This window comes from Pituophis catenifer, unplaced genomic scaffold (genome assembly GCF_029215685.1).
Source record: "Pituophis catenifer annectens isolate HBS135680 unplaced genomic scaffold, rPitCat1.0.hap2 SCAF_18, whole genome shotgun sequence".
Taxonomy (NCBI): Eukaryota; Metazoa; Chordata; class Lepidosauria; order Squamata; family Colubridae; genus Pituophis; species Pituophis catenifer.
The window spans coordinates 3,401,227-3,428,065 of NW_027256898.1; the positions used below are offsets into that span (position 1 = coordinate 3,401,227).

At 47.0% G+C, this 26,839-nt stretch overlaps 1 protein-coding gene across 1 annotated transcript in view; it reads left to right on the plus strand.

Annotated features, from left to right (window-relative positions):
• Positions 1-1,781: 1,781 nt before the first annotated feature.
• LOC139326046 (Golgi integral membrane protein 4-like) overlaps positions 1,782-26,839 on the plus strand; it is a 29,085-nt gene continuing 4,027 nt past the window's right edge. Inside the window, exons 1-11 of the mRNA XM_070956142.1 lie at positions 1,782-2,929; positions 10,312-10,386; positions 11,691-11,740; positions 12,422-12,475; positions 15,568-15,718; positions 15,887-15,969; positions 17,160-17,294; positions 19,389-19,682; positions 20,951-21,093; positions 22,699-22,898; positions 26,004-26,071. Of these exons, the coding sequence (XP_070812243.1) occupies positions 2,743-2,929; positions 10,312-10,386; positions 11,691-11,740; positions 12,422-12,475; positions 15,568-15,718; positions 15,887-15,969; positions 17,160-17,294; positions 19,389-19,682; positions 20,951-21,093; positions 22,699-22,898; positions 26,004-26,071 (1,440 nt within the window). The 5' untranslated portion in view covers positions 1,782-2,742. The remainder of the gene's footprint in view (positions 2,930-10,311; positions 10,387-11,690; positions 11,741-12,421; positions 12,476-15,567; positions 15,719-15,886; positions 15,970-17,159; positions 17,295-19,388; positions 19,683-20,950; positions 21,094-22,698; positions 22,899-26,003; positions 26,072-26,839) is intronic.

A 26,839-nucleotide genomic window follows, 5' to 3' on the forward strand; every position in this document is an offset into this window, starting at 1 on the left:
CTCTCTCTCTGTGTCTCTCTCTCGCCCTCTCTCTCTCTCTGTCTCTCTCTCCCCCCTCTGTATCTCTCTCCCCCTCTCTATCTTCACCGCTCACCCCGTCTCTCCTTATCTCTTTCCCCCTCTCCCTCTCTATCTCCATCTCTCTCTCTCTCTCTATGTCTCTCTCTCGCCCCTCTGTATCTCTCTCCCCCTCTCTATCTTCACCGCTCACCCCGTCTCTCCTTATCTCTTTCCCCCTCTCCCTCTCTATCTCCATCTCTCTCTCTCTGTCTCTCTCTCGCCCCCTCTCTGTATCTCTCTCTCCCCTCTCCCTCTTTCTCTCCCTCTCTCTCTGTATCTATGTCTCTCTCTCCCCCTCTCCCTCTTTCCCCCCTCTCTCTGTATCTCTTGGATTTCCAAGGCCAGGCGAGGAGTGACTGGGAGGGGAGGGTGAGGGGCAAGGCCAGCCAGTGATGGGACAGGGAGCCGCAGCAGAGTACCCAAAGAGCCACACGCAGCTCCGGAGTCGCGGGTTGCTGACACCCAGTCTATGGAATGTATGAAGGGCGTCCTTTAAAAAAAAAAAAACATTATTTATGATGCAAAATAGGGCATCTTCTGGCCTATAGACCGTAGGTGGCCAAAGTGGAAAAGCTGTAACTCAAAGGATTTCCAAGATGGCAAAGGTCTGCCTGAGAACGTACGAAGTGTCAAGCCATATATTTTACCCAGTTTTCACATTAGGAGCAGGTCTGCATCATGACATCAAGCTATGATTTATCTAAGCACGGTTGATTAAATAGACTAGTTAGCTGAGCTCGCACATTCAACGACAAAGGATAAGTTACCCACCATTGTGGTACCCACCGAAAACAGCAAGACAAAATAAACCATGTTACGAGATGGGTTCATGTCAGAGCCACAAGCCATGTTCTCACACACACTAAAACCAAGCACAACGTTTTTGCTGTAACAGAAGAACAGTTTCACTAACCAACGATTGTTTCTGTTTAATTTTCTAGTTGTTCAGCAGACTTTAAAAACAAAGAAAATAAATCTCATCCGTTACAGCCCGAGCTATAAATTATTTAAGGTCCAGCATGAGAAAGAGATTCAGGGAACTTAAAAAGTGTGTTTGCTAGTTTTGTAAGTGTGTCTTAAATCAATAAACGCATTGCCTGAATTGGGCTTATTCCCCAAACAGCCAAAAACTCAGTTTCCATCAAACTTTCGAAAACCGTTCCCCACTTGGAGAGGAGAGCCGGAAAGTTGGAAAAAACAAACAAACAAACTCAGGTGTTGGGCATTAACTTAAGCCCCTTGTTTGGTTAACCATGGTTTTAAATGCATGTCAGAGTTGGCTCGATTTCCCACCAACCAAAACATCAGAGTTTGCAACTTCCCATGACTGGGGTCCAGGCAAACTCGCTCAGCCGACCATGAACAGCAATTGCAGGATGCCAGGGGTGAATCTGTGCCCTCGAAAGCACCCACGGCCAACAGGGGCTAACTCCGAGCTTCGAGTAGAAGAACCACCAGCCTCGGGAGCAGTCTAGCTGCCAAAAACACCTTCTCTCTCTGCTTGGGAAGACCATGAGACTCGGTCCTGGTCTTCTCCTGGTGGAAACTTTGAAGGAAGTAGTACATACTTCTGTCTCCTGGAACACCTTAAGGCATCCCAGGGGCCAGAGAGAGTCTCCCTTCTTGCATCCGCGTTTCCTCCCCTCCCTTTTAGCCCTTCAATGCCCGGCCCCTTTCTCCCACCGCCTCCCCTTTCCTTCCTAGTTCAGCTCCGCCCAGCTCTGCATCCTTCATTCCCTTCTCCAAACTGCCAAACTGTTTTCTTTTTTTTCCCCTTCTCCTTTGCTTGCTTTTCACGCTTCCCACCCCTCCCCATAAGTTGCCCTTGCTGGGAGGGGGTCTCCAGCAGCCTAAGGAAGGAAGGCAGCAGCCTGGGGAATAGATCTGGTGGGGTTTCTTTAGTCCAGTTTCCTCTCTTCCCTTCCACCCTTTTCCTTTCCTCCTCCTGTTGCAAGCTGAAATGAAACTGGCTGAGGGGTTGTTGGGAGGACCGAACAGCTCAATCTCTTGATAAAGGGAATTTATTTTATTTTATTTTTTCTTCCTGATTCTCCCACCGGAAAGGATTTGCTATGGGAGCGAGGGACCGGGATGCCAGGCAGTCAAGAAACTTTTACCGTCTCGATTTGCTAGCTTTGTTCGGACTTTAAAACAACAAAAAAAATTCCTCTTTTATAGCCTCAAAAGTTTCTGGAGTTTTATTTGCACAACCTGGATCTGTGTGTCTGGGTGAGCAAAGGGGGAAAAAAAAAATAATACTCCAGACAAGAAGTCAATACTTTAGAAGAGAAAAAAATAAGAAGTTCCTTCCATTTTTTTTTTTTTTAAAGATTGGCAAGAGACACTTTTTTTTTTTTTTTTTGATTGAAGCCTGCAAATGCCTTTTTTTCCCCCACTTTTCCTCCGGCCAGAGGGATAAGAATTGCCCTGCCTGCCAACCCAAGAGGAAAGCTGCTGAACAGTTTGTTGTTGTTGTTGTTGTTGTTTTGCAAAGCCCCGAAGCTTAAGGGGAAAAAGAACATTGTCTGATTTCAACCAGATGGCAGGCTGGTAAAAAAAAGAAGAAAAAGAAGAAGAAAAAAAAACCCGAGAAAGAAGAAAAGAAGGGGGAAAAAGAAAGAAAGAAAGAAAGAAAGAAAGAAAGAAAGAAAGGGGGAGAAAAGCCCCTACCGAGTTTCCAAGATGGGCACTGCCATTTGTAGCAGAAGACAGAAAGGTTTTTTGCAAACGGGGTTTTGCTTCTTAGCGCTCGCCTGCCTGGGCTCTGGAGTTCTCCTCTACAGCCATCTCCAGCGGAAGGTGAAGGCTGCCGAAGACTCAGCCTCCAAATTCAAACAGCAACAGGAAGCTCTTTCCGCCCAGCTGCAAGGTGAGAGGGGGGGGGGAGAGAGAGAGATGGGGTTCAGGGTGTGTGTTGGGGGTTGCTGTTGGGGTTTCCCACCCACCCCCAAGTATCCCATCTGCCGGGAAGTTCCGTCCCTCCCTGCGTTGGCTGCTTTCCCTTAGTTAGATCTCAACGGGTTCTCCTGCCAAAGTGGGATGAAGTCAGATCTCCAGCCCAGCCGGGGCTCCGTTTCTAAGGGAGGCAGTCCTGAGAGGCCTGGGGGTTACTGGGGAGGAGGAATTTCCCAGGCCACAAGGGTCAGCTTGACATCCTCTCTTCCATTCTCCGCCCCCACCCCCACCCAGCATTTCCAGGTAGGATCAGGTGGGGAAGGTAACCTCGGACAAGAGACTCTCTCCTGGCTGCAAAGTTTGACCTGGGCTTGTTAGGAAGGGAGGAAGGAAAGGAAGGAAGGTGCATAGGTAAGAGGGAGGGAGGGAGGGACAGAGGGAAGGAAGGAAGGAAGGAAGGAAGGAAGGAAGGAAGGAAGGAAGGAAGGAAGGTGCATAGGTAAGAGGGAGGGAGGGACGGAGGGAAGAAAGGAGGGAAGGAAGGAAGGAAGGAAGGAAGGAAGGTGCATAGGTAAGAGGGAGGGAGGGACGGAGGGAGGGAAGGAAGGAAGGAAGGAAGGAAGGAAGGAAGGAAGGAAGGAAGGAAGGTGCATAGGTAAGAGGGAGGGAGGGACAGAGGGAAGGAAGGAAGGAAGGAAGGCTGGTGCATAGGTAAGAGGGAGGGAGGGAGGGAGGGAGGGAGGGAGGGAGGGAGGGAGGGAAGGAAGGAAGGAAGGAAGGAAGGAAGGCTGGTGCATAGGTAAAAGGGAGAGAGGGAGGGAGGGAAGGAAGGAAGGAAGGGAAGTGCATAGGTAAGAGGGAGGGAGGGAGGGAGGGAAGGAAGGAAGAAAGGAAGGAAGGAAGGAAAAATGCATAGAGAGAAGGAAGGGAGAGGAAGGAGGAAAGAGACGGAAGGAAAAATGCATAGATAAGAAGGAAGGAAGGAAGGAGGTGCATAGATAAGAGGGAAGGAAGGAAAAATGCATAGAGAGAAGGAAGGAAGAGAGAGGGAAGGGGAAGAAGGAAGGAAGGAAGGAAAAATGCATAGATAGAAGAAAGAAAGGGAAGGGAAGGAAGGAAGGAAGGGAATGGAAGGAAAAATGCATAGATAAGAGGGAAGGAAGGAAAATGCATAGATAAGAGGGAAGGAAGGAAGGAAGGAAGGAAGGAAGGAAGGAAGGAAGGAAGGAAGGAAGGAAAGAAGAAGGTGCATAGATAAGAGGGAAGGAAGGAAAAATGCATAGATAGAAGAAAGAGAGAGGGAGGGAGGGGGAGGAAGGAAGGAAACGGAAGGAAAAATGCATAGATAAGAGGGAAGGAAGGAAGGAAGGAAGGAAGGAGCCACTTTGGGGAATTGCCTCCCAGCCCTTCCTCCTTTCAGCTTTCAATGACTCTGAAAGAAAAGTGAAATCAGGGCTGGAGGAGAAAGGCGCTGTGAGAGGAAACTTTAGGGGAGGGGGTGCCCGTGGGCATCCTCTTGCCTATCCTGATATTAGAAAAATAAAAATCGGTCTAAAGGTTTATCTAGGTCAGCTTTTGTCCGCAATGAGAGCATTTGACTACGTCATTGAAGGAGACAAAATGAGGGTGATTGAGAAGATAAAAAGAATTGTGCTGGCCTGGGGAAGGCTTTCTAATGCGGCATTTTGATCCCCGTCGTGACAATACTGATACAGGTAGTCCTCGGCTTGCGACCAAAATTGAGCCCCAAATTGCCATCGCTTAGATTCAGAAAGACAGTCGATTGAGTTTCAACCCCTTTTACGACCTTTCTTGCCCCCGTCGTTAAGTGAACCACTGTAGCTGTTAAGTTAGTAACCCGGTTGTTAAAGAAATCTGGCTCCCTCCCCCCCCTCACTTGACTTTGCTGGTCAGAAGGTCGCAAAAAGGGGATGACGTGACCCCGGGACACTGCAACAGTCAGAAGTACATGCCAGTTGCCGAGCGTTTTGAATTTTGATCATGTGGGGGAATGCTGCAACGGTCGTTAAATGTGAAAAAGGGTCATAAGTCTTAAATTGAGGACGAGATGCAATAATCCACAAGGAAGGAAGTCTTCCCACCTGGTATGGCTTAATTTAGGACACCAAAGTCCCATTTGGTTATCATTCTAAGCACCTGGTGGTGCCCTTTTCAACATTTCAGGCTTCAAACTTATCTAGTGGAGCTAGATCACCTTATCACCTACTTGGCAGACCCTAAATCGGGGCTAATTACGATCACAACAGCTGGGTGTCAGGTTTCGAGGTCGTCTCAAATAAATTGCATTTCAAACAAAGTCTTTGAAGAAAAACTCCCATTTATTAAGCACGACATTCTGACTCCGACTCCATCTTAGCCAACACTGACTTCCAGACCCAAAACCCTCCCTTTCCCGTTCCCCACTCCTCTGCCCTCATTGGCCATCTTCCAAGTCACTCTACCCCTAATCTACTGCTCCAGCTCAAAGGAATTTCCCCCCTCCCATCCCATCTCCTAGGGGATATTATCTCCAGGGAAAATAAGTAGGTGAAAAGTCAAACGTCCCTTTCCAGACACCTCTGCTTCTCCTTCTTATGTCAGCACTAGAGTAAATGTGGTTTGAAGTGCTGACACTGGGCTTATGCCATGTGCAACTCAAGGAAGAAAGAGGTACTGTGTGGGCCTGGTCCACGCAGCAACGTGGAAAGGCAAAATAATGGATTGTGTTTACATTTTTGCAACGTCCGGGGGTGTGTCGTACAGCAGGGTTATGCAAACACAGCCTCTCCGGGAGCAAATTCCACAGTTTTTATCTGTCGGCTGATTGAAAGAAGATTTCCTTCCATCTCCGAATCCTGTAGAACTCACTTCCCTGTCTGTGATTTTAAGCTATCTTCCCCTGTGGTTCTGGATCTTGTACAATGTACATCATTATACGGGAAGGCTTGTTGCTACCCGTCAGCCAAATTCTAATATTATGGGGTTGGGGGGGGGGGGAGAAACAGAATTTCTGCCATCTTCTCTTGCCTTCAAAAGATGCCTGCAAGATGGTTGGCCCGCCTTTTATTCGACACCATGAGAACTAGAAACATAATCTGGATTTCTTTTGAAATGTCAACACTCTCCGGCTGGGAATACTGTACTTTTCCCCAGTTATAAGGAATTCGAGAACAGCAGGAAGACAGGCACCAAACAGATAGGAAGAAGAGATGCTGTAGACATCAAAAAGCGTGGAGGGATTATCGAGTCACTTTTTCGATCGTTTCAAGAAAGAGGACTAGAAACTTGGTGCCGGAGAGTAAGCCCTGGAGACATTCTGACATGCAGTTTGAGAGGGGTGGTTGTGGTTAAGGCAACCCTGATTTCTAATCCTGCCTTAGCCATGAAAGCCAGCTGGGTGACCGTGGGCCACTCTCTCTCAACCCAACCCGCCTCACAGGGGCGTTGTTGTTTTTTTTGAAGAAAAGAGGAGGAAAAAGGAATAGTTAGATATGTCCACTGCCTCGAGTTGTTCATTTAAAAATAAATAAAGATTTATTTATTTATTTATTATACTTATACACCACCCTTCTCCCAAAGGACTCGGGGCGGCTCACAGAAATTAAAACGATGAAAACAATAAAAATAGCTAGTAAAAATAATCAATTAAAATCTCCCGATTAAAAATCACCCATCAGATCAGCAAATTCGTTGGAAAAGCCATGTCTTCAGGTCACGGTGGAAAGAGCGGAGGTCGGGGGCCGTCCGGAGCCCCGTGGGTAACCCATTCCAGAGGGTCGGTGCGCCCACAGAGAACGCCCTCATCCTGGGCGCCACCGGCCGACATTGTCTGGCCGATGGCACCCGGAAGAGGGCAGTCCTATGTGAGCGCACAGGGTGGTGGGAGGCAGGCAGAAGGTGGTCCTGCAGGTACCCCGGGCCCATGCCATGTAGGGCTTTATAGGTAAGCACCAGCACCTTGAAGTGGATCCGAAGGACCACCAGTAACCAGTGCAGCTCGCGCAGGAGAGGTGTAACACGGGAGTAACGGGAAGCTCCTGTAACAATCCACGCGCCCGCAGCTGGAACCTCTGGGTACATCCCAAGGGCAGCCCCATGTAAAGATGGGGTATAAATACACATAAATGAAAATAAATGCAGATCGCAAGGCCACTCCAACGTAACTTCTCCAACATGCCAAAACTTTAAAAAAGAAATCTCCAAACTCTGCTTTACGCGCGGCTCACAATACTTTCTTTGCTCACACGGAGAAAAGACGCCTTTTCTGAAAATCACAGCCTTCTCTAGATGCAAAACGCACACGTGTCCCAGCTCTGAAAATCCTTGTGACCCGTTGCTTACATACAGTATGTGTGTGTGTGTGTGTGTGAGTTTATTTCAGCCTGCTGGCGTGTGCGGTATTTTTTTTTTTAATATGTTTGCTTGCTTGGCATAGGACTTGGCTCTCAGCTCAGAAATCCTGGCCTCGTGCCCGCTTCAGTAATTCTGGTCGGAGAGCCTGGCCTGCTTTTTTCCAGCTGGTCGTTGTTTCCTAGAATAGATTTGCAAAGAAGCAGAGACCCTCGAAAAGCTTTTTACAGATCCAGTTGGGCTTGAGTGGAAAAGTAAGTAAATATAAGTATAATTTTATTTCTATACCGCCCTTCTCCCCGAAGGACTCACAGTGTACGGCCTATTTAAAAACACAAGACAAACATCAATTAAAAATTTCCATGCTAATCCCTCGCAGCAAAACCAGCCACCGGTTAATAGTTTTGCCTGTAAACTGGATTTTTCCCAACGCTAGAATGCTTTTTTTGTGGTGTGTGTCATGCAAGGCAGAAAACCTGAGTTAACAGAACAGTTGCGTCCACGTCACTGGTTGGGGCCGAAAGAAAGCAATCACATTAGAGCTTCAAAGGACGGCCTCGTTCATCCATAATGTTTTTACAAGGCTGGGCTCATACCGGGGTGAAATGTTCCCGGCTCACCTGGGATCATCAGAGGCTTTTAAAAAGCATTTTCTAAAAAGCATTTTTTTTAAAAGCATTTTTTATAGAAAAAATGTTTTTAAAAGGAAAAAAAAAGCCTCTGCCGATCAGACAAGTCAGCTGGGATCGTCAGAGGCTTTAAAAGCATTTTTTCTACAACCTCTTTGGCCGAAAAAAATGCTTTTAAAAGTAAAAAAAAAAAAAAAAAAGCCTCTGATGATCGCGCGGCTCAGCTGGGATCATCAGAGGCTTTTAAAAAGCATTTTTTCTACAACCTCTTCGACTGAAGAGGTTATAGAAAAAATGTTTTTAAAAGGGAAAAAAAGCCTCTGCCGATCAGGCAAGTCAGCTGGGATCGTCAGAGGCTTTAAAAGCATTTTTTTAACAACCTCTTCAGCCAGAAAAAATGGTTTTTTTAAAAAAAGTTGGCCACGCCCACTCAGTCATATTACCCCTTCCACCAAGCCACGCCCACAGATCCGGTAGTAACAAATTTTACATTTCACCACTGGCTCATACAACACAACAGCAACAGCACATAGACTTGTATACTGCTTCACAGTGCTATACATGCCCTCTCCAAGCGGGGTACAGAGTTAACATCTGGGTTCCAACAATCAGGGTTCAAAAAGATATAAGACAGGGTCTTATTTTCGGGGAAACACGGCAATCCGCAGAGGGTTTCACCACTGGATGGAAAGCTGAGTCAACCATGATCCGGTCAGGATCGAACTCCTGGCAGTGGGCAGAGTCAGCCTACAATGCTGCATTCTAACCACTGCGCCACCACGGCTCACAAATTCTGGTCACAAATGAAGCAACCCCCTTTTTTTAACCTAGTCTAGCCCTTTGCGATAACCTCATCTCGATGTAGTGCTGAAGTTGGGGGAACGTGGAGATGAAAACACAATTCTAGCAAAAAAGCAAAAAGTGTGTGTGTGGGGGGGTGGACTATCTCAAAGCTGCCCCCCCCTCCACAGAGAGAGACTGTTTGGTCTAGTGATTAAGGCACCACGCTAAAAAAGAAGGAGGCGGTAAGTTCGAGTCCTGTTTTAGTCTTAGCTGGGTGACTTTGGGCCAATGATCAGGTATGTAGTTCAAAAGAGAGAACCATGCAATTCAGGTTGGATGGAGGCTGTAGAAATGGGAATACTTTTGAGCATTTTTCAATGTTCCAAAACAAAAAAAAAGGATGCATTTTGGCTTCTGCCTGTTTCTAGTCCTTAGTGTGCTGCCGCCAAATGTTCTCTAAAATGTCAGATCTGATCCAACCATTTAGTTTCCCTGCCAGACTATCAAAATTCGATCAGTTTAAAAACAAAAAACAAAAAAAACTTTGTAGAACTCCCCTTTTCAAACTTACAAAACACCATTGTTAAAGATCCAGGATTTGGAAAAGAGAGCTTGGTCTTGTTTGACTTAGCGGATGGAAAAAGAATAACAACAAGAAGGAAGCGGTCTCCGTTTTTTTAAAACTCAAAAGGTAAAAACAACAACGTCCAGCATCCCGTTCACGTTTTCAGCTGGCTGAGGACAGGGGCTTTTGTGTGAGGTCACCGTCTAATTTCAGGCTGAATTGGGCAGTGCTTGCCAAAGTCAACTTCCCATTTCATTTTATGTGCCATTGAATCATTGTCCACTCTTAGCAAGTACGTTGATAAGATCTGTTCGTAATCTGGTTTTCCGAAGGTGACCTATCAACATTGTAAGTCAACATCTCTTTAAAAAAAATCCCCAAAGTTTTGGCTGCAATTTGATGGCAAAGATTCCGAATGAAACCTAAAGGCTAAAAAGTTTACATTCTAAGACACTAAATTAAAAATACGGTTCAGGTTTGATCAACTAGGACCCAGTTTGTGGGGGCAATAAGCTGACTTTGTATAAATATACAAAAGGATGAAGGCTATTGCTGAGCACATTGTAAGCCGCCCTGAGTCTTCGGAGAAGGGCGGCATATAAATCAAATTAAAAAAAAACAAACAAACTATTAGAGCAATTCTGAACACCGTTTCTTAATCCAGCAGGTCAAATTTTATATTCTTTCACAATATATTGTGAGCCGAATATTGGAGCAGTTCTGTTGCAGTTATTCTTTTTTTTTTTTCATCATCCTTATCGCTGTTCGCATTTTAAAATTCGGATCCTTAATTGCTGTGTGGCAGGCAGGAATAATCATTCTTCATTATTCATTCGGCGACTCCGTTTACTGAATTGGATGGATGGAAATTTCCTGCAATCCACTTTCTGGGGCGAACGGAACCCAATGCAAATGGATTCGTGTTTTTTTTTTTTTTAAAGAACTCTTAACTGTGTGAATGTGCAGGTCGTATTTTTTGCTTGCTATTGTACGTACTTCCTTTTTTTTTTTTTTCCAACTTGGTTGCAGTCGTTTACGAACACCGATCCCGCCTGGAACGTTCCCTGCAGAAAGAACGCAGCGAGCACAAGAAAACAAAAGAAGGTGGGTTGTCCAATCTCGGATCGCGATCGGTTCTTCTGAAAAGATCGTTCCAGTGTGAGTTTAATCCTTGACACTTAAAAATCAGACAGAGGGCAGGTTCCACGGGCCACGAGGCAGAAATGAGCAATGAAATCTCGCAGGACCAGAATTGGGGGTGGGGCTGCTGGGGGTTGGCAGGGGTTCGGGAGAACCTCTAGTTAAGATTCTGTGCAGTTCGGAGAACCCCCAAATCCCACTCCTGGCTGGCCCCGCCCACCCTGCCCCACCCATCCCAGGAGTCCCCACGCGGCCCGTAAGTGCAGGGCGCGCGCGGAGGCTCGGGGAGGGCGAAAAAACGGGCCTACTGGAAGTTCTGGAAGGCCTCCAGAGCCTGGGGAGGCTGTTTTCGCCCTCCCGGAGGCTCGAGAAAAGCCTCTGGAACCTGGGGAGGACAAAAATGCCCTCCCTCACCGTGGTGCAGGAGGCCGACTAGGCCATACCCACCCAGCAACTGGGCAGAGAACCCCTTGCTAAAATTTTTAAAGCCCACCCTTGACCAGAATGTCCAAAATACCTTCTGTGTGTCAGCGTCTCAGAACTGACATAGAAAAGGGAGGAGAAGCCTGAACTTTTGCCTGCTAAATCCCTTTGAAGATTCAGTCTCCTTGGAGATGGGGAGGGGGGAGACATTCCTGTGACCTGACGAAGAAAGGAATCAGGAGAGTGACTTGGAAGATAGCCAATGAGAAGCAGAGAATTGGGGATCGGAAAGGGAGGGATTGGGGGCAAAGGTCAATACCGACCGGGAAGAGTCAGGATCAGGTTGCAGATTTCCTTAAAGATCGGCAGTTTGGAAGTTCATTTATTTTGAGATAGCATCGAAACCTGACACTGTGTCTCTTTAGCACCATGATGGCTAAATTTGTCTGGCACTGAAGAATTCATAAAGAGAATCTAAGGCTTAGCGTCCAACCTTGGCCACTTTGAGACTTGTGGACTTCAACTCCCAGAATTCCCCAGCCAGTTGAAGTCCAGAAGTTGACAAAGTCGAGACCCCAAAGAGCTGACCTCCGTTTCCTTACTTGATGCTCCCAAGAAAGCAGCGTATTCCAGTAACCGCTCATAAGTAGATATTATTAAGCTGGGCTAAAATTGTACTTGCTTGCCCAGGAATTATTATTTTTTTAAATACTGGGGGCATTCCATCCTATTAACTTCATAAACCTCGCTGCAAGGTAAACCAGGTTTCAGTAAACCTGCATCTCGCCGTTTTCCCCGTTCCTTCCTTCCTTTTAATTTCCTTTTTGTTCTGCTTTGCCTTGTAGATTTTTTAGTATACAAACTGGAGGCGCAGGAAGCACTCAATAAAGAAAAGGTGAGTAAAATTGGATCCCTTTGGAAGGCATATGTGTGTGTTTTTTTTTTAAAAAAAAAAGGGAGGGAGAAGAGTTTTAGAGGATCAGTCTAGATCCAAGGTGTGCTGGATTTCAGTGAAAATGTTCACTTCCTTTGCTAACCCATCCTTACTTGCGTTCTCGAGAAATTCAGGGCACAAAACAAAGTTATCCAGCAGCCACTGTGATCTTTTCACCTTTGTGGCAGGATTTAGAAGTTGCCCTTAATAAAGAGAGAGTGTTCACACAGCACATAAAGACCGAATAGTTGCAGTTTTACTACGTGCTAAATTTGGTTTTTCTGAATCTGCAAGTATGTGATAGGATTCTAAGTCTATTTGCTCAGAGGGTGATTTGATGCATTGTGTGAGCCTGGGAGGGGTTAATTCAAGAAAACAAGCAAAATCCAACAGAATAACAGAGTTGGAAGGGACCTTGGAGGTCTTCTAGTCCAACCCCCTGCTTAGGCAGGAAACCCTACACCACTTCAAACAAATGGTTACCCAACATCTTCTTAAAAACTTCCAGTAGGCCATTATGTAGGTTATTAAAGTGATGGAGAGTTGAGGACGGTGTTTATCTAGGTTTAAGAGAAAGGGACAATTGTGAATTATTTGCGCAGTTAGTCGCAATCATGATTATTGTGATTTTTCTCACCGCAGCAAGATTCCATGAACAGATACGGCTCCTTAAGTTCACAACACAAGATACTGAAGGTAAGGAGACCCCTCTTCGCCTTGTATTTATAAGTTTGGTTAGTCTGGGGGGGGGTAGCCTGTGGCTCTCGAGATATGCTCTGGAGAGCACTTGTCACTGTTCTGACCCAGCTCGCCAAACACGACAAACCCTTTGTATTTAAATCAATGATTCCTTTATTAGGAGCGCCAGCAGCCCCGGCAAAAAGTTTCTCTCTCACCGCAGGCTAACAAGTCTGTCCAGCAGGGAGATTAATAGTTTTCTGCCACATCTATTCATCTCCGCCCCCTGCCTTTTATCCCCAGAGCTAGGGTGGGGCTTCTCTAGCAGCAGTGGCTCTTCCGTCCCAAGGACCGGCCCATAGATTTCCACTGCTCTCCTCTCCTCTGCCTTCTGCGCATCAGGCACTGGACCCAGCTGTTCCTCCTCTTCCTCATCAGCCACCTCCAGACCTGGGGGCTGTTGACTCTCCATCTGAGGGCTGATGGACGGCCCAAGCTCTACCTCTGTCTCTCTCTCTCTCTCTCTCTCTGCCAGCTCCATTCCCTCTTCCCCCTCGGAGCTCTCAGGTTGCCTTGAGGCTGATCCTGACTCCCACGCCTCCTCCTACTCTGAGTCGGCTGCTGGAGGGGCCGGCGGCCAACAGGCCACAACAGTCACTATTCAGGGCAATGTAATCCAGCGTCTTGTTTTTCAACAGCTCCCGGCATTCAAGTTACCCACAATTCAAACCTGCGATAAGCCAGGTTTCTTCAAACTCTGCATGAATCAGAGGTTTGCTGCCCTGTCTTGGATAAGAACAGGACACTGTTTCCAACACTGGACAGCTCAACCACTTTGGGAACAAGGGAGTTTTAACACCACAGGGCCTGGCTAATGGTGGCAACCCTAATTATCCCTTGCTAATTGCCGCAGATCACGGGGGGGTGGGGGGGTTTGCGGAAACAATGAGGAACGCTGGAGGCAGGGAAAGCTAGAATGGCAAATATTCCTACCTCATTCAATTTAGCACACACAAACCCTGCACACCAACACACTGAAAGGATCCATGAATGGAAACAAGCCAGGCCGGTAAGACCCCCCCCCCCCCATAAATCTCTCCCTCCTGCTGCTCAAGTAAAAGCAGCAATTATTTGGCTTGTAAACTTGGCCATGTTAAGTAGCACTGCGCCATTGCGTCATGCCATGGTGGGGGGGGGGGGAAGAGTGTTATCGATTATGTGTCAGCCTGGCTTGATGGAAGAGTGGCTGCAGCTCTGCGTGCATTTTCCCCGAGACTCACTCAGGGAAGAGAGACTTCAACGTTCCTGGATCAGCTTGTTCGGCTTAAATTAGAAACCAGCCCGTCAGCCAGATGCAAAACGGGGCTCGAGACAAGACGTATTCGGTTCCGTGATAATCCAAACTCACCAAGTCTGTTGCAGGGAGAACTTCAATCCTGGTTTCCACCCCCCACCCCCCAAAAAACTGGATTTTATTCCTTCCACGTACCAAATTTAGGGAGGAAATCCTCTCTGGTTGCTTAAAATACAGATCCTCCTCCGCTTGCGACCACAATTGAGCCCAACACTTCTGTGGCCAAGCGAGACATTTGTTAAGTGGGTTTTGCCCCGTTTTACGGCTTTTCTTGGCCACCGTTGTTAAGTTAGTCACACACACACACAGTTGCTAAGTGAATCTGGCTTTGCTGGTCGCAAAAGGGGAATCCCATGAACTTGGGACAGTGTAACTGTCGTAAGTATGAGTCAGTTGCCAAACGTCTGAATTGTGATCACGTTGACCATGAGTTGGGGATTTGACCTGGAGCTTGGACTCTGCCTTCCATCTAAACCTAAGAGCCTTGGTAGTACAGTGGTCTAAGGCACCCTGTTATTAAGCTGGTTATTAAGACCAGATGCCTGCAATTACTGCAGGTTCGAATCTCTCCAAGGCTCAAGGTTGACTCAGCCTTCCATCCTTTCTAAGGTAGGTAAATTGAGGACCCAGTTTGTGGGGGCAATAAGCTGACTTTGTATAAATATACAAAAGTATGAAGGCTATTGCTTAACGCATTGTAAGCCGCCCTGAGTCTCCGGAGAAGGGCGGCATATAAATCAAATTAAAAAAAAAAACCAAAAAAAAACCAACCTGCCCAGCTGGGTTTAGGGATCAACAGATAAAAATACGCACCATAAATTGTGAAATTTGGGAAGGCAGAAATGAGACGCGTTCGCTCCATTGTTAGGGTTTGCTCCAGTGATGGGTTTAAAATTTTTTTACTACTGGTTCTTTGGGTGTGGCTTGGTGGGCGTGGCTTGGCTTGGTGGGCGTGGCTTGGTGGGCCTGGCAGGGGAAGGATACCGTAAAATCTCCATTCCCTCCCCAATCCAGGGGAAGGTTACTGCAAAATCCCCATTTCCTCCCGATCAGCTGGGACTCGGGAGGCAGAGAATAGATGGGGGTGGAGCCAGTCAGAATTTTTACTACCGGTTCTGTGGGTTTGGCTTGGTGGGCGTGGCAGGGGAAGTATACCGTAAAATCTCCATTCCCTCCTCACTCCAGGGGAAAGTTACTGCAAAATCCCCATTTCCTCCTGATCATCTAGGACTTGGGAGGCAGAGACTAGATGGGGGCGGAGCCAGTCAGAATTTTTACTACCGGTTCTGTGGGTTTGGCTTGGTGGGCGTGGCATGGCTTGGTGGGCGTGGCAAGGCTAGGATACTGTAAAATTTCCATTCCCTCCCCAATCTAGGAGAAGGTTACTGCAAAATCCCCCTTTCCTCCCGATCAGCTGGGACTCGGGAGGCAGAGAATAGATGGGGGCGGAGTCAGTCAGCATTTTTACTACCGGTTCTGTGGGTTTGGTGGGCGTGGCAGGGGAAGGATACTGCAAAATCCCCATTCCCTCCTCACTCCACGGGAAAGTTACTGCAAAATCCCCATTTCCTCCTGATCAGCTGGGATTCGGGAGGCAGAGACTAGATGGGGGCGGGGCCAGTCAGAATTTTTACTACCGGTTCTCCGAACGACTCAAAATTTCCGCTACCGGTTCGCCAGAACCGGTCAGAACCTGCTGAAACCCCACCTCTGTTTTGCTCCCATGTTTTCGGTTTGGATTTGACTCTGTCCCCAGAACCAGCACGAAGAAGTCAAGAAGCAGTTCCTGGACCTGCAACTTCAACACAACGGGCTGAAACTGGAGCATCGCAAGGCGGTGGAGACCCATATCCAGAGATACTCCCAGCTGCAACGGGAGAAGGACAACGAGGTGGTGGGATTACAAGGTGGGGAGGACACAGAGGGGGCGCGCCCTGGGCTCTAAACTGAGCCCAGGGTTGCGAGGGAGGGGAACGCCTCTCTTAAAGACGGCATCCGAACCCCTCTAGGAGGAAGAGGGGGGGTAAAAGAAGGGGGAGAACGCGCCTTCTAACCGAACTGAATTGAATTTCCAGATACCGTTTTTAAACTAAGGGAGGAGAGCAAGCTACTTCGGAAAGCCCACCAGGACGTTCACTCGCAGCTCCTCAACGCTCAGGTAACTCAGTGCTCGGCTCTCCGTGAAAGCTCTTGGCCCTGCCTGGAGGGGCCGAACCTCAGCGCTCATGGTTCACAGCCAGCATAGCCAAAAGCTAGTAAAATGGGTTTCCCTCAGTGGTGGGATTTCAACCGGTGTTAAAAACCGGTTCGCTAAGTTTGCTTCGCTCGTCGAACGCGCTCCGTGCACGCAGTAGGTTTGAAAAAAAGCTCTAAAACTTACCTTCTACTGCAACCCCAGTGAGGCGCGGCAATCTGCTCTGCCGCGCCTGTCAGCTGGGCTTCAAACAAAGGAAATATAGATCGGTATAGTGCAGGAGCGGGCGGATGGGCCCAGCTGATCGCTCGCAGCTGATCGTCGGAGCCGGGGTGGGTTCTAAATTTTTTTACTACCGGTTCTGTGGGCGTGGCTTATTTTGTGGGTGTGGCTTGGAGGTCATGTGACTAGGTGGGCGTGGCTAGCTGGTCAGAGTCATTTCTGGAAGGTCCTCGCACTTACAACCAGTCCTCGCACTTACGACCCAACTCATTTGTTTGCTTTTAACACTGATCAGCTGTAGGGCGGCCCTTTGAAGCCCCGCGGCAAGAGTTTAAACAGTTTTTTTCCCTCTAGTCATCAGCTGGGACTCAGGAGGCAGCAATAGATTGGGGGTGGGACCAAATAAAAGGTAAGAATAACGTGGGGGGTGGGGGGTGGGAGGGCTGGGAGGAGAACCGGTTCGGTGACGTCATATCGTCACCACTACTGGCTCGGCCGAACCGGATCGAACCGGGAGGAACCCACCACTGGTCGGAGCTAACAATTTGCCCAAACCGGTCCAAACTGGCAGAATCTCACCCTTGGTCTCTCTTAACACAATAACTCCCCCACACTCCGCAAAGTGGCAGATGGGCTAACGTGGGACACTTCAAAGGAAAGGCCGCTTTAAGGGGGTTCAACCTGGGGAGCTCACTGCCACTGGATACGGAGAGCGTTTCGGTAGATGGCTTCTGAAAGCGATTTATAGGAATTTGGAGAGGAAAGACAGATCAAGGACAACTTGGGGGGCCCTGGATAACAGCTGTGGGGGAACAGTAAGAAGAAAAACTGATTGGTCTCAGTATATTTACTTCCTGATCTGATCTAATAGGTCTCTTCTTATCGAAGATCTAAAGCTTTGGGGATTTTGTGGGTCTTTGCTCTCCCTCCAGGTTCAGATGGAAGAGTTCCGGAAACTCAAGGAAACCCTTCAGAAGATGCCGAGTTTTAAGGATGCAGGGACAGCCAAAGAGCAGCATTATGGTCAGCCACTGGGGTCGAGCGTGTTGCAGCTTGCTAGACCGAAGGTACAATATTTCCAGTTCCTAGTTCCCCTTCCAAAGGTTCGGCCTCTTGCTTTGAAATGCCAGGGAAAATGCCAGGCTGATCCCAGGTTCTTTCTCGTAAAACCACCCTGGACGTATTTTCTAAGCCTGTTTTTTTTTTAAAAAAAAAAAAGCAAAGAATTAGGCTAAAACAGCACACACTTCTGTTTCTCCACTGGCCCACCCACCAAATTGCTTAGGAGGCAGTGTGTAGAAAATTGCAGCTGGCCTGGTGATCAAGCCCTTTGGAATGAGCTGCCCCCAGAAATTCATAAAATCTCTGATCTCCGTGTATTTCGCTGTGCCCTCAAAACCTTGTTGTTCCGCCAGGCTGGGCTATCAAGGTAAAGATTTTAATTGGGTTTTTAAAAATGGGATTTTAAATTTGGGGTTTTAAATTGAGCCTATCATTTAATAATTTTAATTATTTTTAAATTTTGTCTGTCTTTGTGCTTTTAATGAGGCTGTACACCGCCCTGAGTCCTTCGGGGGAAGGGCGGTATAGAAATAAAACTAATAAATAAATAAATAAATAATAATAAGTCAGCTTGGAGAACAAATCCATGTTGTAAGAAAACAGTTCAGACTCAAAGAGGTTAAAATCCCATGCTGGCCGCTAGCTAATTCTGGGAACAGCAGTCCCAATCAATCTGGGGGCCAGTATCCTTCAGATGTTTGCCAGAGTTGAAATCAGCTGGGAAACCAACTAAGGCTGGGAGGGGGCCCAAAAATGCCTTATCTCCAGTTTTTGCCTGCTTCATTTCAGGAGGTGAAGGTTCAAGTCTGGCCTTAGAGAAACGAGGGACTAGTCCATGTCTTCCAGATGTATTTTCTCTCCCCTAATAGCATCTCCTTTCCTGGAACTCTGTAGGATACATCCTGGTGGCCTGAAATCTTCTCGTTTCATTGCAATTTTTCCCCCCCACTATGTATATTTGGGGGAGAATTTGTAAGTTGCTTTGGAAGGGCAGGAAACATGTCACTGTAATAAAACAAACGGGAGATGATGGGGAGGTTATTTAGCAAACCTGAGCTCATCGTGAATTTGGCAGAGGCGTCAAGGTGAGTTATGAGGCTCAGAGTTGTGCTAGAAAAGGGTCCAGAAACCAGAGCAATTCCTTATAAAAGGCCTAATATAGTATGGTTCCAATGTTTCTGTTGTGGGCCGCCAGCGGCCAGCAAAGTTGGCAGCAGAGTCGGACAGTGAGGAGGTTGGGGAGGAACATGGGCCAGTCCTGGGGGCTGGGGAAAGCTCGGACGAGGGCTCTGCGTCGGAGGCAGAGAGGGAGCTAGACAGCAGTGAGGCAGAGGAATAGCTGGAGCCTGTTCCCAGTGTGCGCATGCACAGAGCTGCCAGAAGACAAGAGCAACTAAGAAAGCAGGGTCGACTCAAGAGTAAAAGCCACACCTTGGAGGGGATTGGCCCCTCCCATAGGAAACAAAAGAGGAGCGAACAGGGAGTGGGCTTTTGCAGGAAACAATGCGTTCGTTCCGTGACTCTGAGAGACTCTGTGTCAAGTTTGGCCTTGTACTCCGGTTGGAAACAAGTTACGTGGCAGCTTGCCAAGCGAGATAAGGTCTGTGTTGATAAATATTCCTTTGAAAAACTGTTTGGACAGGACTTGCTGACTGAATGAAAGGGATTCACAGTCGTGTAAATAAAAGAGGTTTTGCCGGGACCAAGACTCTGCTTCCTGCTTTTTAAGGGAGCCTAGATCAGAACAGTCTCATCCCGGTTAGTAGCCCAGTCCATCAATGTCATTCCATATTTTAGAAGACATCTTTCTCCAAATCTGAATTCTTTATGGAGCCAAAACATGATCAGCAGGACTGGGGAAACCCAAAGGTTCAGAACAGTAGCAACAATGAAAAGAGGACACCAAAAATCAGTAGAAGAGCTCAAAAAGAATTGGATTTTGATTCACTGGGACCGAAAAAGGAGAATGGAACGGCGTTTTAGGGAGAAGCAGTTTGCTGGAGCCTTCAGCAGGGACACTCTATCGTGTCACACTTGGTTGTTGGTTTTTTTATTTCTGGACAGTCTTTCTCAAATCTACTTTATGCTCCTCTTTCTAGGCTTCCAAGGACGATGGCATTAAAGCACCTCCGAGACCCCAGGACCAAGCTGTCGTTCCGCCTGGGAACTCTTTCGCCATTCCACCCCCTGGGATCAAACGTCAAGGAGAAGAGAACGTGATGCATGAAAACCGTATTTCACACGACAACAACAGAGCCCAGGGGGACAGGCCATTTGGTCAACTGGTCCCACCAAAGGAGGTTAATTTGGCTTTTGCGGCTCAGCCGCCAGCTCGGCACAAAGATGCACCCATGATTCGTTACACCCGGATGATGAATAGCGTGCAGAACCAGGTGAGAATATTCATATACTTTTTTGGTCCAAGCATAAATGGATCGAATGAGTTTGGATAGATAAAAGTTGCAGAAGTCTAGTTGAGTGGACTACAACAGTCAAGTAAGACGTCATCAGCACCATGGACAGCTTCTGGTAGGCGCTGCTAAGATAGCACACCCTTCTACACCATGCTTCCCTAGAAGACAAGTGGAGACTTGAGAAATTGAGGACACGTTGGGTTAAGATTTATGCCTCCGTAAAGTTTTTCATATGAATATTGGCCCCCTTGCTACCATTCCAAGGTGTAAAGGTCAAACCTCCTTTGGATTGCGCTCTCAATGGGTTGGGTCTTTGGGGCCACCGTATAGAAGTGTTGTGACCCAGGCCCAAGTAGGTATTATCAGACGCAATCAGTTCGAAACAAATAGACTTTATTAGAACAGCTGAGAATTAACTCATTCTCAGCGTAGTCCAAACTAATTCAAAACAAATTCTTCATAACACAATTCTTCAGCCTTATCACCAACCTTGGTCTAATTAAGCAACCTGCCAAAGGCTTTTCTTGGCAAAAGTTCAAGAGCAGAAGACGCCAACAAGAACTAAATGCAGCAAGGCAAGAAATAAATCTATCAACGTTTTCCGACAAAGAGCCCAAGAGACGTTGCTAGTCTTTTAAGCCTTATGGGAGGGGCCAATCATCTCTTGGCCTTACTCCTGAGTTGTCCTTTTTGCTTCAGCTGCTCTTGCCTTCTGGCAGCTCTTCTCATGCGTGCACTAGGAACAGGCTCCTCCTGTTCCTCTGCCTCTCGGCTGTCAGCCTCTGGAGGCTCCGGAGTCCGCACATCACTCCCAGATGGCCCTGGCCCCATCTCTGCCTCCAACACAGAGCCTTTCCCAGCCTCCAGGACTGAACCATGTTCTTCCTCAGCCTCCTCACTGTCCGACTCCGCTGCCAACTCTGCAGGCTGCTGGCGGACCACAACAAGAAGTGATTAGGTCTTCTTTGATTGATCCTTCAACTCTAGAGCTTTGCTCAAGGTCTCCTATCCAGATCTGGCCCTCCGTAGCTTTGAAATTAATTTAAATGATTAAATCAAAGTAATATCGGTAGACTCCATACAAATAATGGAGAAAAACCTTTGATCCCTGTTGAGTTCAATTTTACTTCCTACCTTCAAGGGAGGCTGGGAGGTAATCATGGATCTAGAATCTTTCCGATGAGTAAGAATTAGGTCTAAAGACCTCACAGCCATGGTTTCTTCTTCTACTCTCTTTTTCACTGCAGGATCCAGAAGCAGGACAGAACATGCAAGGGCAACAGGGCCATCCAGAAGCATTTGAACCCAGGCTCAAGCTCCCAGCTGCTTTGGAAGAAGGACGGGTTTTGGAAAAAAAGCTCTCCAACAAGCAGGACCAACGAGTGCAGAGGTATTTTGTGCTTTCTGAATTGAAGGGCCCAGCCTGGCTATGAAACGGCATGTCCCACCCAGCAGCTTACTCTAGCCTTTGATTTGCAAACCACTACCAACTTGTGCAAAAGAGTGTTGCACGCTGAAGATCCATTGTGAGTCCTTGGATTTTTCCTGGCATACCCTGCCCGGTCATGCTAAGCATTGTTTCGTGAACAAACCACGATCAGGTAGACTTTGGGAAATTGACAGCCACAGCTTACATACCACGACATGTGGGTTCACGCAATACAGGTAGTCCTTGTCTTACAATAGTTCATTTAATGACCATTCCAAGTTACGACGACGCTGAAAAAATAGCGACTTATAACCATTTTTCGTACAACCATTGCACCATCCCTATAGTCACGGGATCAAAATTCAGGCGTTTTGACACCTGACTCATATTTATGACGGTTGCAGTGTCCCGGGGATGTGTGTGTGTCATGTGATCCCCTTTTGCGACCTTCTGACAAGCAAAGCCGAAGGGGAAGTCACTTAACAACCATGTTAATTAACTTAACAATGGCAGGGGTTCGCTTAACAACTGTGGCAAGGAAGGTTGTAAAATGGGGCAAAACCCGTTGAACAAATGTCTTGCTTAGCAACAGAAATTTTGGACTCAATTGTGGTCATAAACAGAGGACCACTTGTACACTAAGTTACAAACAAGCAATCCACATTAGGGGCTTAGTATGCTATGCGACCTCAATGTTAACTCCGGGCAAGGGACATCGAATGTAAAAACTATGGGAATAATTATTTTCCCAAATTATTCTCCTTCTTCACAATCAGCTACGAGCTGGTATCTCTGCCGCTCTGCCTTCTTTTCATTTAAAAGAGTTCTCCCCTCGAGCCGCTGCCAAGATGCAATGCAACATTCGTGAACACTTGAACTATACATAATATTAAAAATAGACCAGCTTAAAAGACAAGAGGAGCCAAGAGTGAGCTGAGTGTTTGGTTGTCGTTGTGTGTTTTTTTTTTTTTTACAAAGATTAAATTGACGTCTGCATTCTGACCCGGGATTTGGGTTCATTGAGGGATTGGACCCATCTTCTTTTAACAAAATTTGTTTCCTCCTTTCCCAACAAATCTGACTGAATACCACTTCTGAAGAGAGTGCTGAGGGACCGATTTTGATATAAGATAAAGGTTCCCCTCGCACATATGTGCTAGTCGTTCCCGACTCTAGGAGGCGGTGCTCATCTCTGTTTCAAAGCCGAAGAGCCAGCACTGTCTGACGACATCTCCGTGGTTGGGGCCGGCATGACTCAACGCTAAAGGCGCACAGAACGCTGTTACCTTCCCATCAAAAGTGGTCTCTATTTTTCTACTTGCATTTTTTTAAACATGCTTTTGAACTGCTAGGTTGGCAGAAGCTGGGACAAGTCACGGGAGCTCACCGCGTTACGCGGCACTAGGGATTCGAACCGCTGAACTGCCGACCTTTCAATCGACAAGTTCAGCGTCTTAGCCACTGAGCCACCGCGTCCCTTCTAATTTGGATATAATTCCATAGAATTATGGAATTATACGAAACAAATGGGAAAACAGCGCTTGTAATAGCCCCTTTCCTTCGCAGCTGGCAAGAGATTGTCAACAAAGGCAGCTTGCAGATGAACGATGGGAGGGCTCTTCCTTACCTGCAAAGGTATCACCTGGATACCGTATCTGAGCCAGGCAGGACAGATGGCAGTCGAGCACAGATGGAAACAGGGCGGCCGCGACACACCCTCTGGGGAGCTGAAAAAGGAGGAACAGATGAGAGAGACCTGCACGCAGGTAAGGCTGAAGAGGAGGGATTGAACAACGTGATGAGGTTGGTCCCATCATCTGAGACAGAACAGGGGGGAATTGTGTAGAGTGTCTTCAAGACGGAACAGGGTCTGAGTTTTGTGGGTAAGGTTGGGGTCCTGTTTTATATTGCCTTGGGTGGACAGATAGTGAGTGTAGATCTTCTCCACCTTCACAAGGGACTTTATCCACCTACTCAAGGTGAGCCAAGATGGAACCTTATCAAGTTTCCAGAGATACAGGAAGTTGAGCTGATTTTAATGCTTCGTTATTTTCATATGTTATTTTTCCTCAGAGTGGGTACCTGCCCCTGTCTTCAGCTGGGTCTTCACTTTATGGTGAGGGTCAACCTGCAGGGACCAGGATGTGAGGACTTGAACCTTACTTGCATCTCCTCACTCTTATTCCAACAGTCTCTAGCTAGACATCCCCAATCTTGAGGATCTCCAGAAGCAATGGTCTTCTTCAACTCCCAGAATTCTCAGCCCATGGCCATGATGGTTGGAGAATCCTGGGAGCAGAAGTCCTGACAACTTCTCAGCTTGGGGAAAAACTTCTGCGAGGACGTTGCACGCTGTCTTTTTCGAATACACTCTCCACATTACAATCTAAAAATAATTTGGGGGTTTCAAGTTGTTGTCTTTCCCTGGTCCTAAACCAAGTCTTTTAGCTGCCGCTCCGTTCTTCTGTGTGGTAGCCATAGCAGCCTTCAAGGTGGGGGCATAGGGGGCAGATGCACTGGTGGGCCAGAAGAGGGAAAAGAGCCAACAGAGAGTTATAAAAGCAGCTCAACACCTATAGTAGAACAACTGACCTGGCAGAAAATGGAACAGTGAAAAAGCAAATCTCCTCAGGAATGTGACCGGCACCAAGCAGGTGGTCCTAGTTTTCGCAATGTAAGCTGTCCCACGTTCCACAACTGCCCTTGGAGAACAGGGGTTAATTGCTTCACATCAAAGCCAAAACCCTTCGGGAACAGGGTCACAGGGGGAGCCTGTGGGAAATCCGAACGTTGGGTTTCAACTTGGACTCCATGCTGGAAGAGAGGGGATGTTTTTTAACGAAAGGATCAGATTGGAAACTTATTGGGGCGAAGGAGAATGCAAATTATGATTGATCTGGAGGAAGAAAAATGATGATCGACCTGGATGCTGAGTTGGGGGTTAGCAAAAAAGAACCAATGGAGAGAGGAAGGGAGGTAGTTATATATGCCAGGGGCTTGCTGGATCTCAGGGCCTTCCTCCCAATAAGAGGGATCTTGGAGTCTTAGTGGACAATCAGCTAATTATGAGCCAGCAGTGTGCAACAGCAGCTAAAAAAGCCAACACAATCCTAAATTGCATGAATAGAGGGATAGAATCAAGATCAAGGGAGGTACTAATACTACTCTATAAAGCCCTAGTAAGACCACACCTAGAGTACTGCATCCAGTTTTGGTCACCACACTATAAAAAGATGTTGAGAGTCTAAAAAAAGTGCAGAGGAGAGCAACCAGGATGATTAGGGGACTGGAGGCTCAAAGATATGATGAACAGTTGCAGGAAGTGGGCCTGGCTAGTCTAGTGAAGAGAAGGACCAGGGGAGACAGGATAGCAGTTTTCCAATATTTGAGGGGCTGCCACAGAGAGGAGGGGGGTCAAGCTCTTTTCCAAAGCACCTGAAGGCCAGACAAGGAATAATGGATGGAAACTGACCAAGGAGAGATTCAACCTGGAAGTAAGGAGGAACTTTCTGACAGCGAGAACAATCAACCTGTGGAACAGAAGTTGCCTTTGGAAGTTGTGGGAGCGTCATCACTTGAGACTTTCAAGAAAAGATTGGACTGCCATTTGTCAGAAATGGTGCAGGGTCTCCTGGTTGAGCTGGGGGTTGGACTAGATGACCTATGAGGTCCCTTCCAACTCTGTTAAAAATCTGTTAGTAAAACCAAAATATCAAAATTTTCTTGACATGTGAAGTGATTGCAATATGATGTGCAGTGGGGGAGAATGCAGGATTGCAGGTTGACTCGGCCCACAGCCAGGAGTTCGATCCTGACCGGCTCAAACTTGACTCAGCCTTCCAACCTTTCGAGGTCGGTAAAATGAGGACCCAGATTGTTGGGGGGGGGGGGGGGCTGGCGATAGGCTGACATTTGTAAACTGCTTAGCGAGGGCTGTAAAGTACTAGGAAGCAGTACAGGCACCCCTCGACTTACAACAGTTCATTTAGTGACCGTCCGAGGTCACTAGAGAGCCAATCACACCCAAGTCAACACTGGAAAGTGTCTGCAGAATATCAACATACACACACGCTGTTAAGGAATTCGCAGAGCAACCCTAGAGTAGCAAGGGTGTGCACATGAAAGCGACTGAGAGCAGTTGCGAATAATCACAGCCAACACACAGATACACTGAGTTGTGTTTCCTTTTAGGAAATAGTAATAAGGCCCAGTCCAATAAACAGTCCAGGTCATACACAAATAAAGCAGTAGATAGTAAAACAATAGTCCAGGGATAATCCAATAACAAAGTCTTCTTACCAGTCGTCGTAGTCATACACAATAAACAGTTGCAAACAGTAGCAAACACAGCAAAGAGCAGTAAAGAGCAGTAAAGATCAGCACAGAGCAATAATGATCAGCAAAGAGAAACAAACCAAGTTTCAAGCTCCCTCTTAAGGACATTGGCTACAGAGTTAACCAATCAGGACACAGTATGTTGCAATACAGCAATACAGGCTTAAAGCTATAATGCTAGTTTATATATTGCCAACCCAACAAGTTAGGTAATTATCATTTCCTAACACACACACACACAGAGATACATTAATTGGAGGCCAGGAAATTTGGAAGTAGGCAAAGTCTTACGAAGTTTTTTTTTCAATGTTTTTTTTATTATTATTTTTTACCCCCCAATGCTTCTTTTTTTTTTTTTCTTTTTTTTTTCGTTTTTTTTTTTTTTTATTGAAAAAGTTTTCAAATACAAATTTTTTCCCCCTTTTTCCCCCCCCCTCTCCCTCCCCCCTCCCTAACCCCCCCTCCCCACCCATCCCCCCCTGTGACTTCTTCGTAACAAAAAAACCCCTAATTCTTCTTGACTTTGCTTTGTTCAGATGGTGGCATGACGAAGGAAGAAAACCACACATACCTACAGAAGGAAGCAATTATCCAGAAACAGATGGTAAGCAATGCAAAGAAGTAACTTTAAAGCAAAGTCGGAAAGGTTATTTTTCTGAAGCGCTCAAGAGTTGTTTAAATGGGAGCAAGCCCAGGCTTCAAATGAAGAAGAACTGCCAAGTCCAGCTGGCAGTTGCATTGGGCTACAGTTGAGTGGGGGGTGGGGTGGGGGAGAAACCCCAGGATTTAAGGCCCTCTGGAACAGCTAATAGCCTTCTCCCTCAATTGCTTTAGCCTCTTTTCAAAATCATCAGTAACAAGCATCACAGTTTCCAGCAAGGAGTTCCAAAATTGTAATTAGATGGAGGAGGATTTGGTGTTTGCCCAATTCAGTTTGCTAAAGGAAGCACCGTGTCCCGAACATTATGCAAACCTCGTTGCGTTTTGCTAAGAAGGCTGGGGGGGGTGGGGGTGTTAAGGTGTTGTGGGAACCAATCGTGGTTTGATTGGTAAGAGGGTAGCAAGAGTCGCTTGTAATTCTGATTTGTTTTCTTTTGAGTAAATATGGTAGATACAGCTGGAGCAACAGAGGAGAAAGGTGGTGCGGAAACAGAGAATGTGGGGATCATTTGAGATGGTTTAGGACAGGCGTTGGCAACCTGCAGCTCTGGAGCCGCATGTGGCTCTTTCACCCCTCTGCTGCGGCTCCCTGTCACTCAAAATAGGCATCACAACTGCCAATGTGCGATACCTGCCGGCACATGATTTATTGAGCTTTTCAATTCCCGGTAGGCCAACCATGGATAAATCCAAGAAAAGTTTCAGAAAAAAC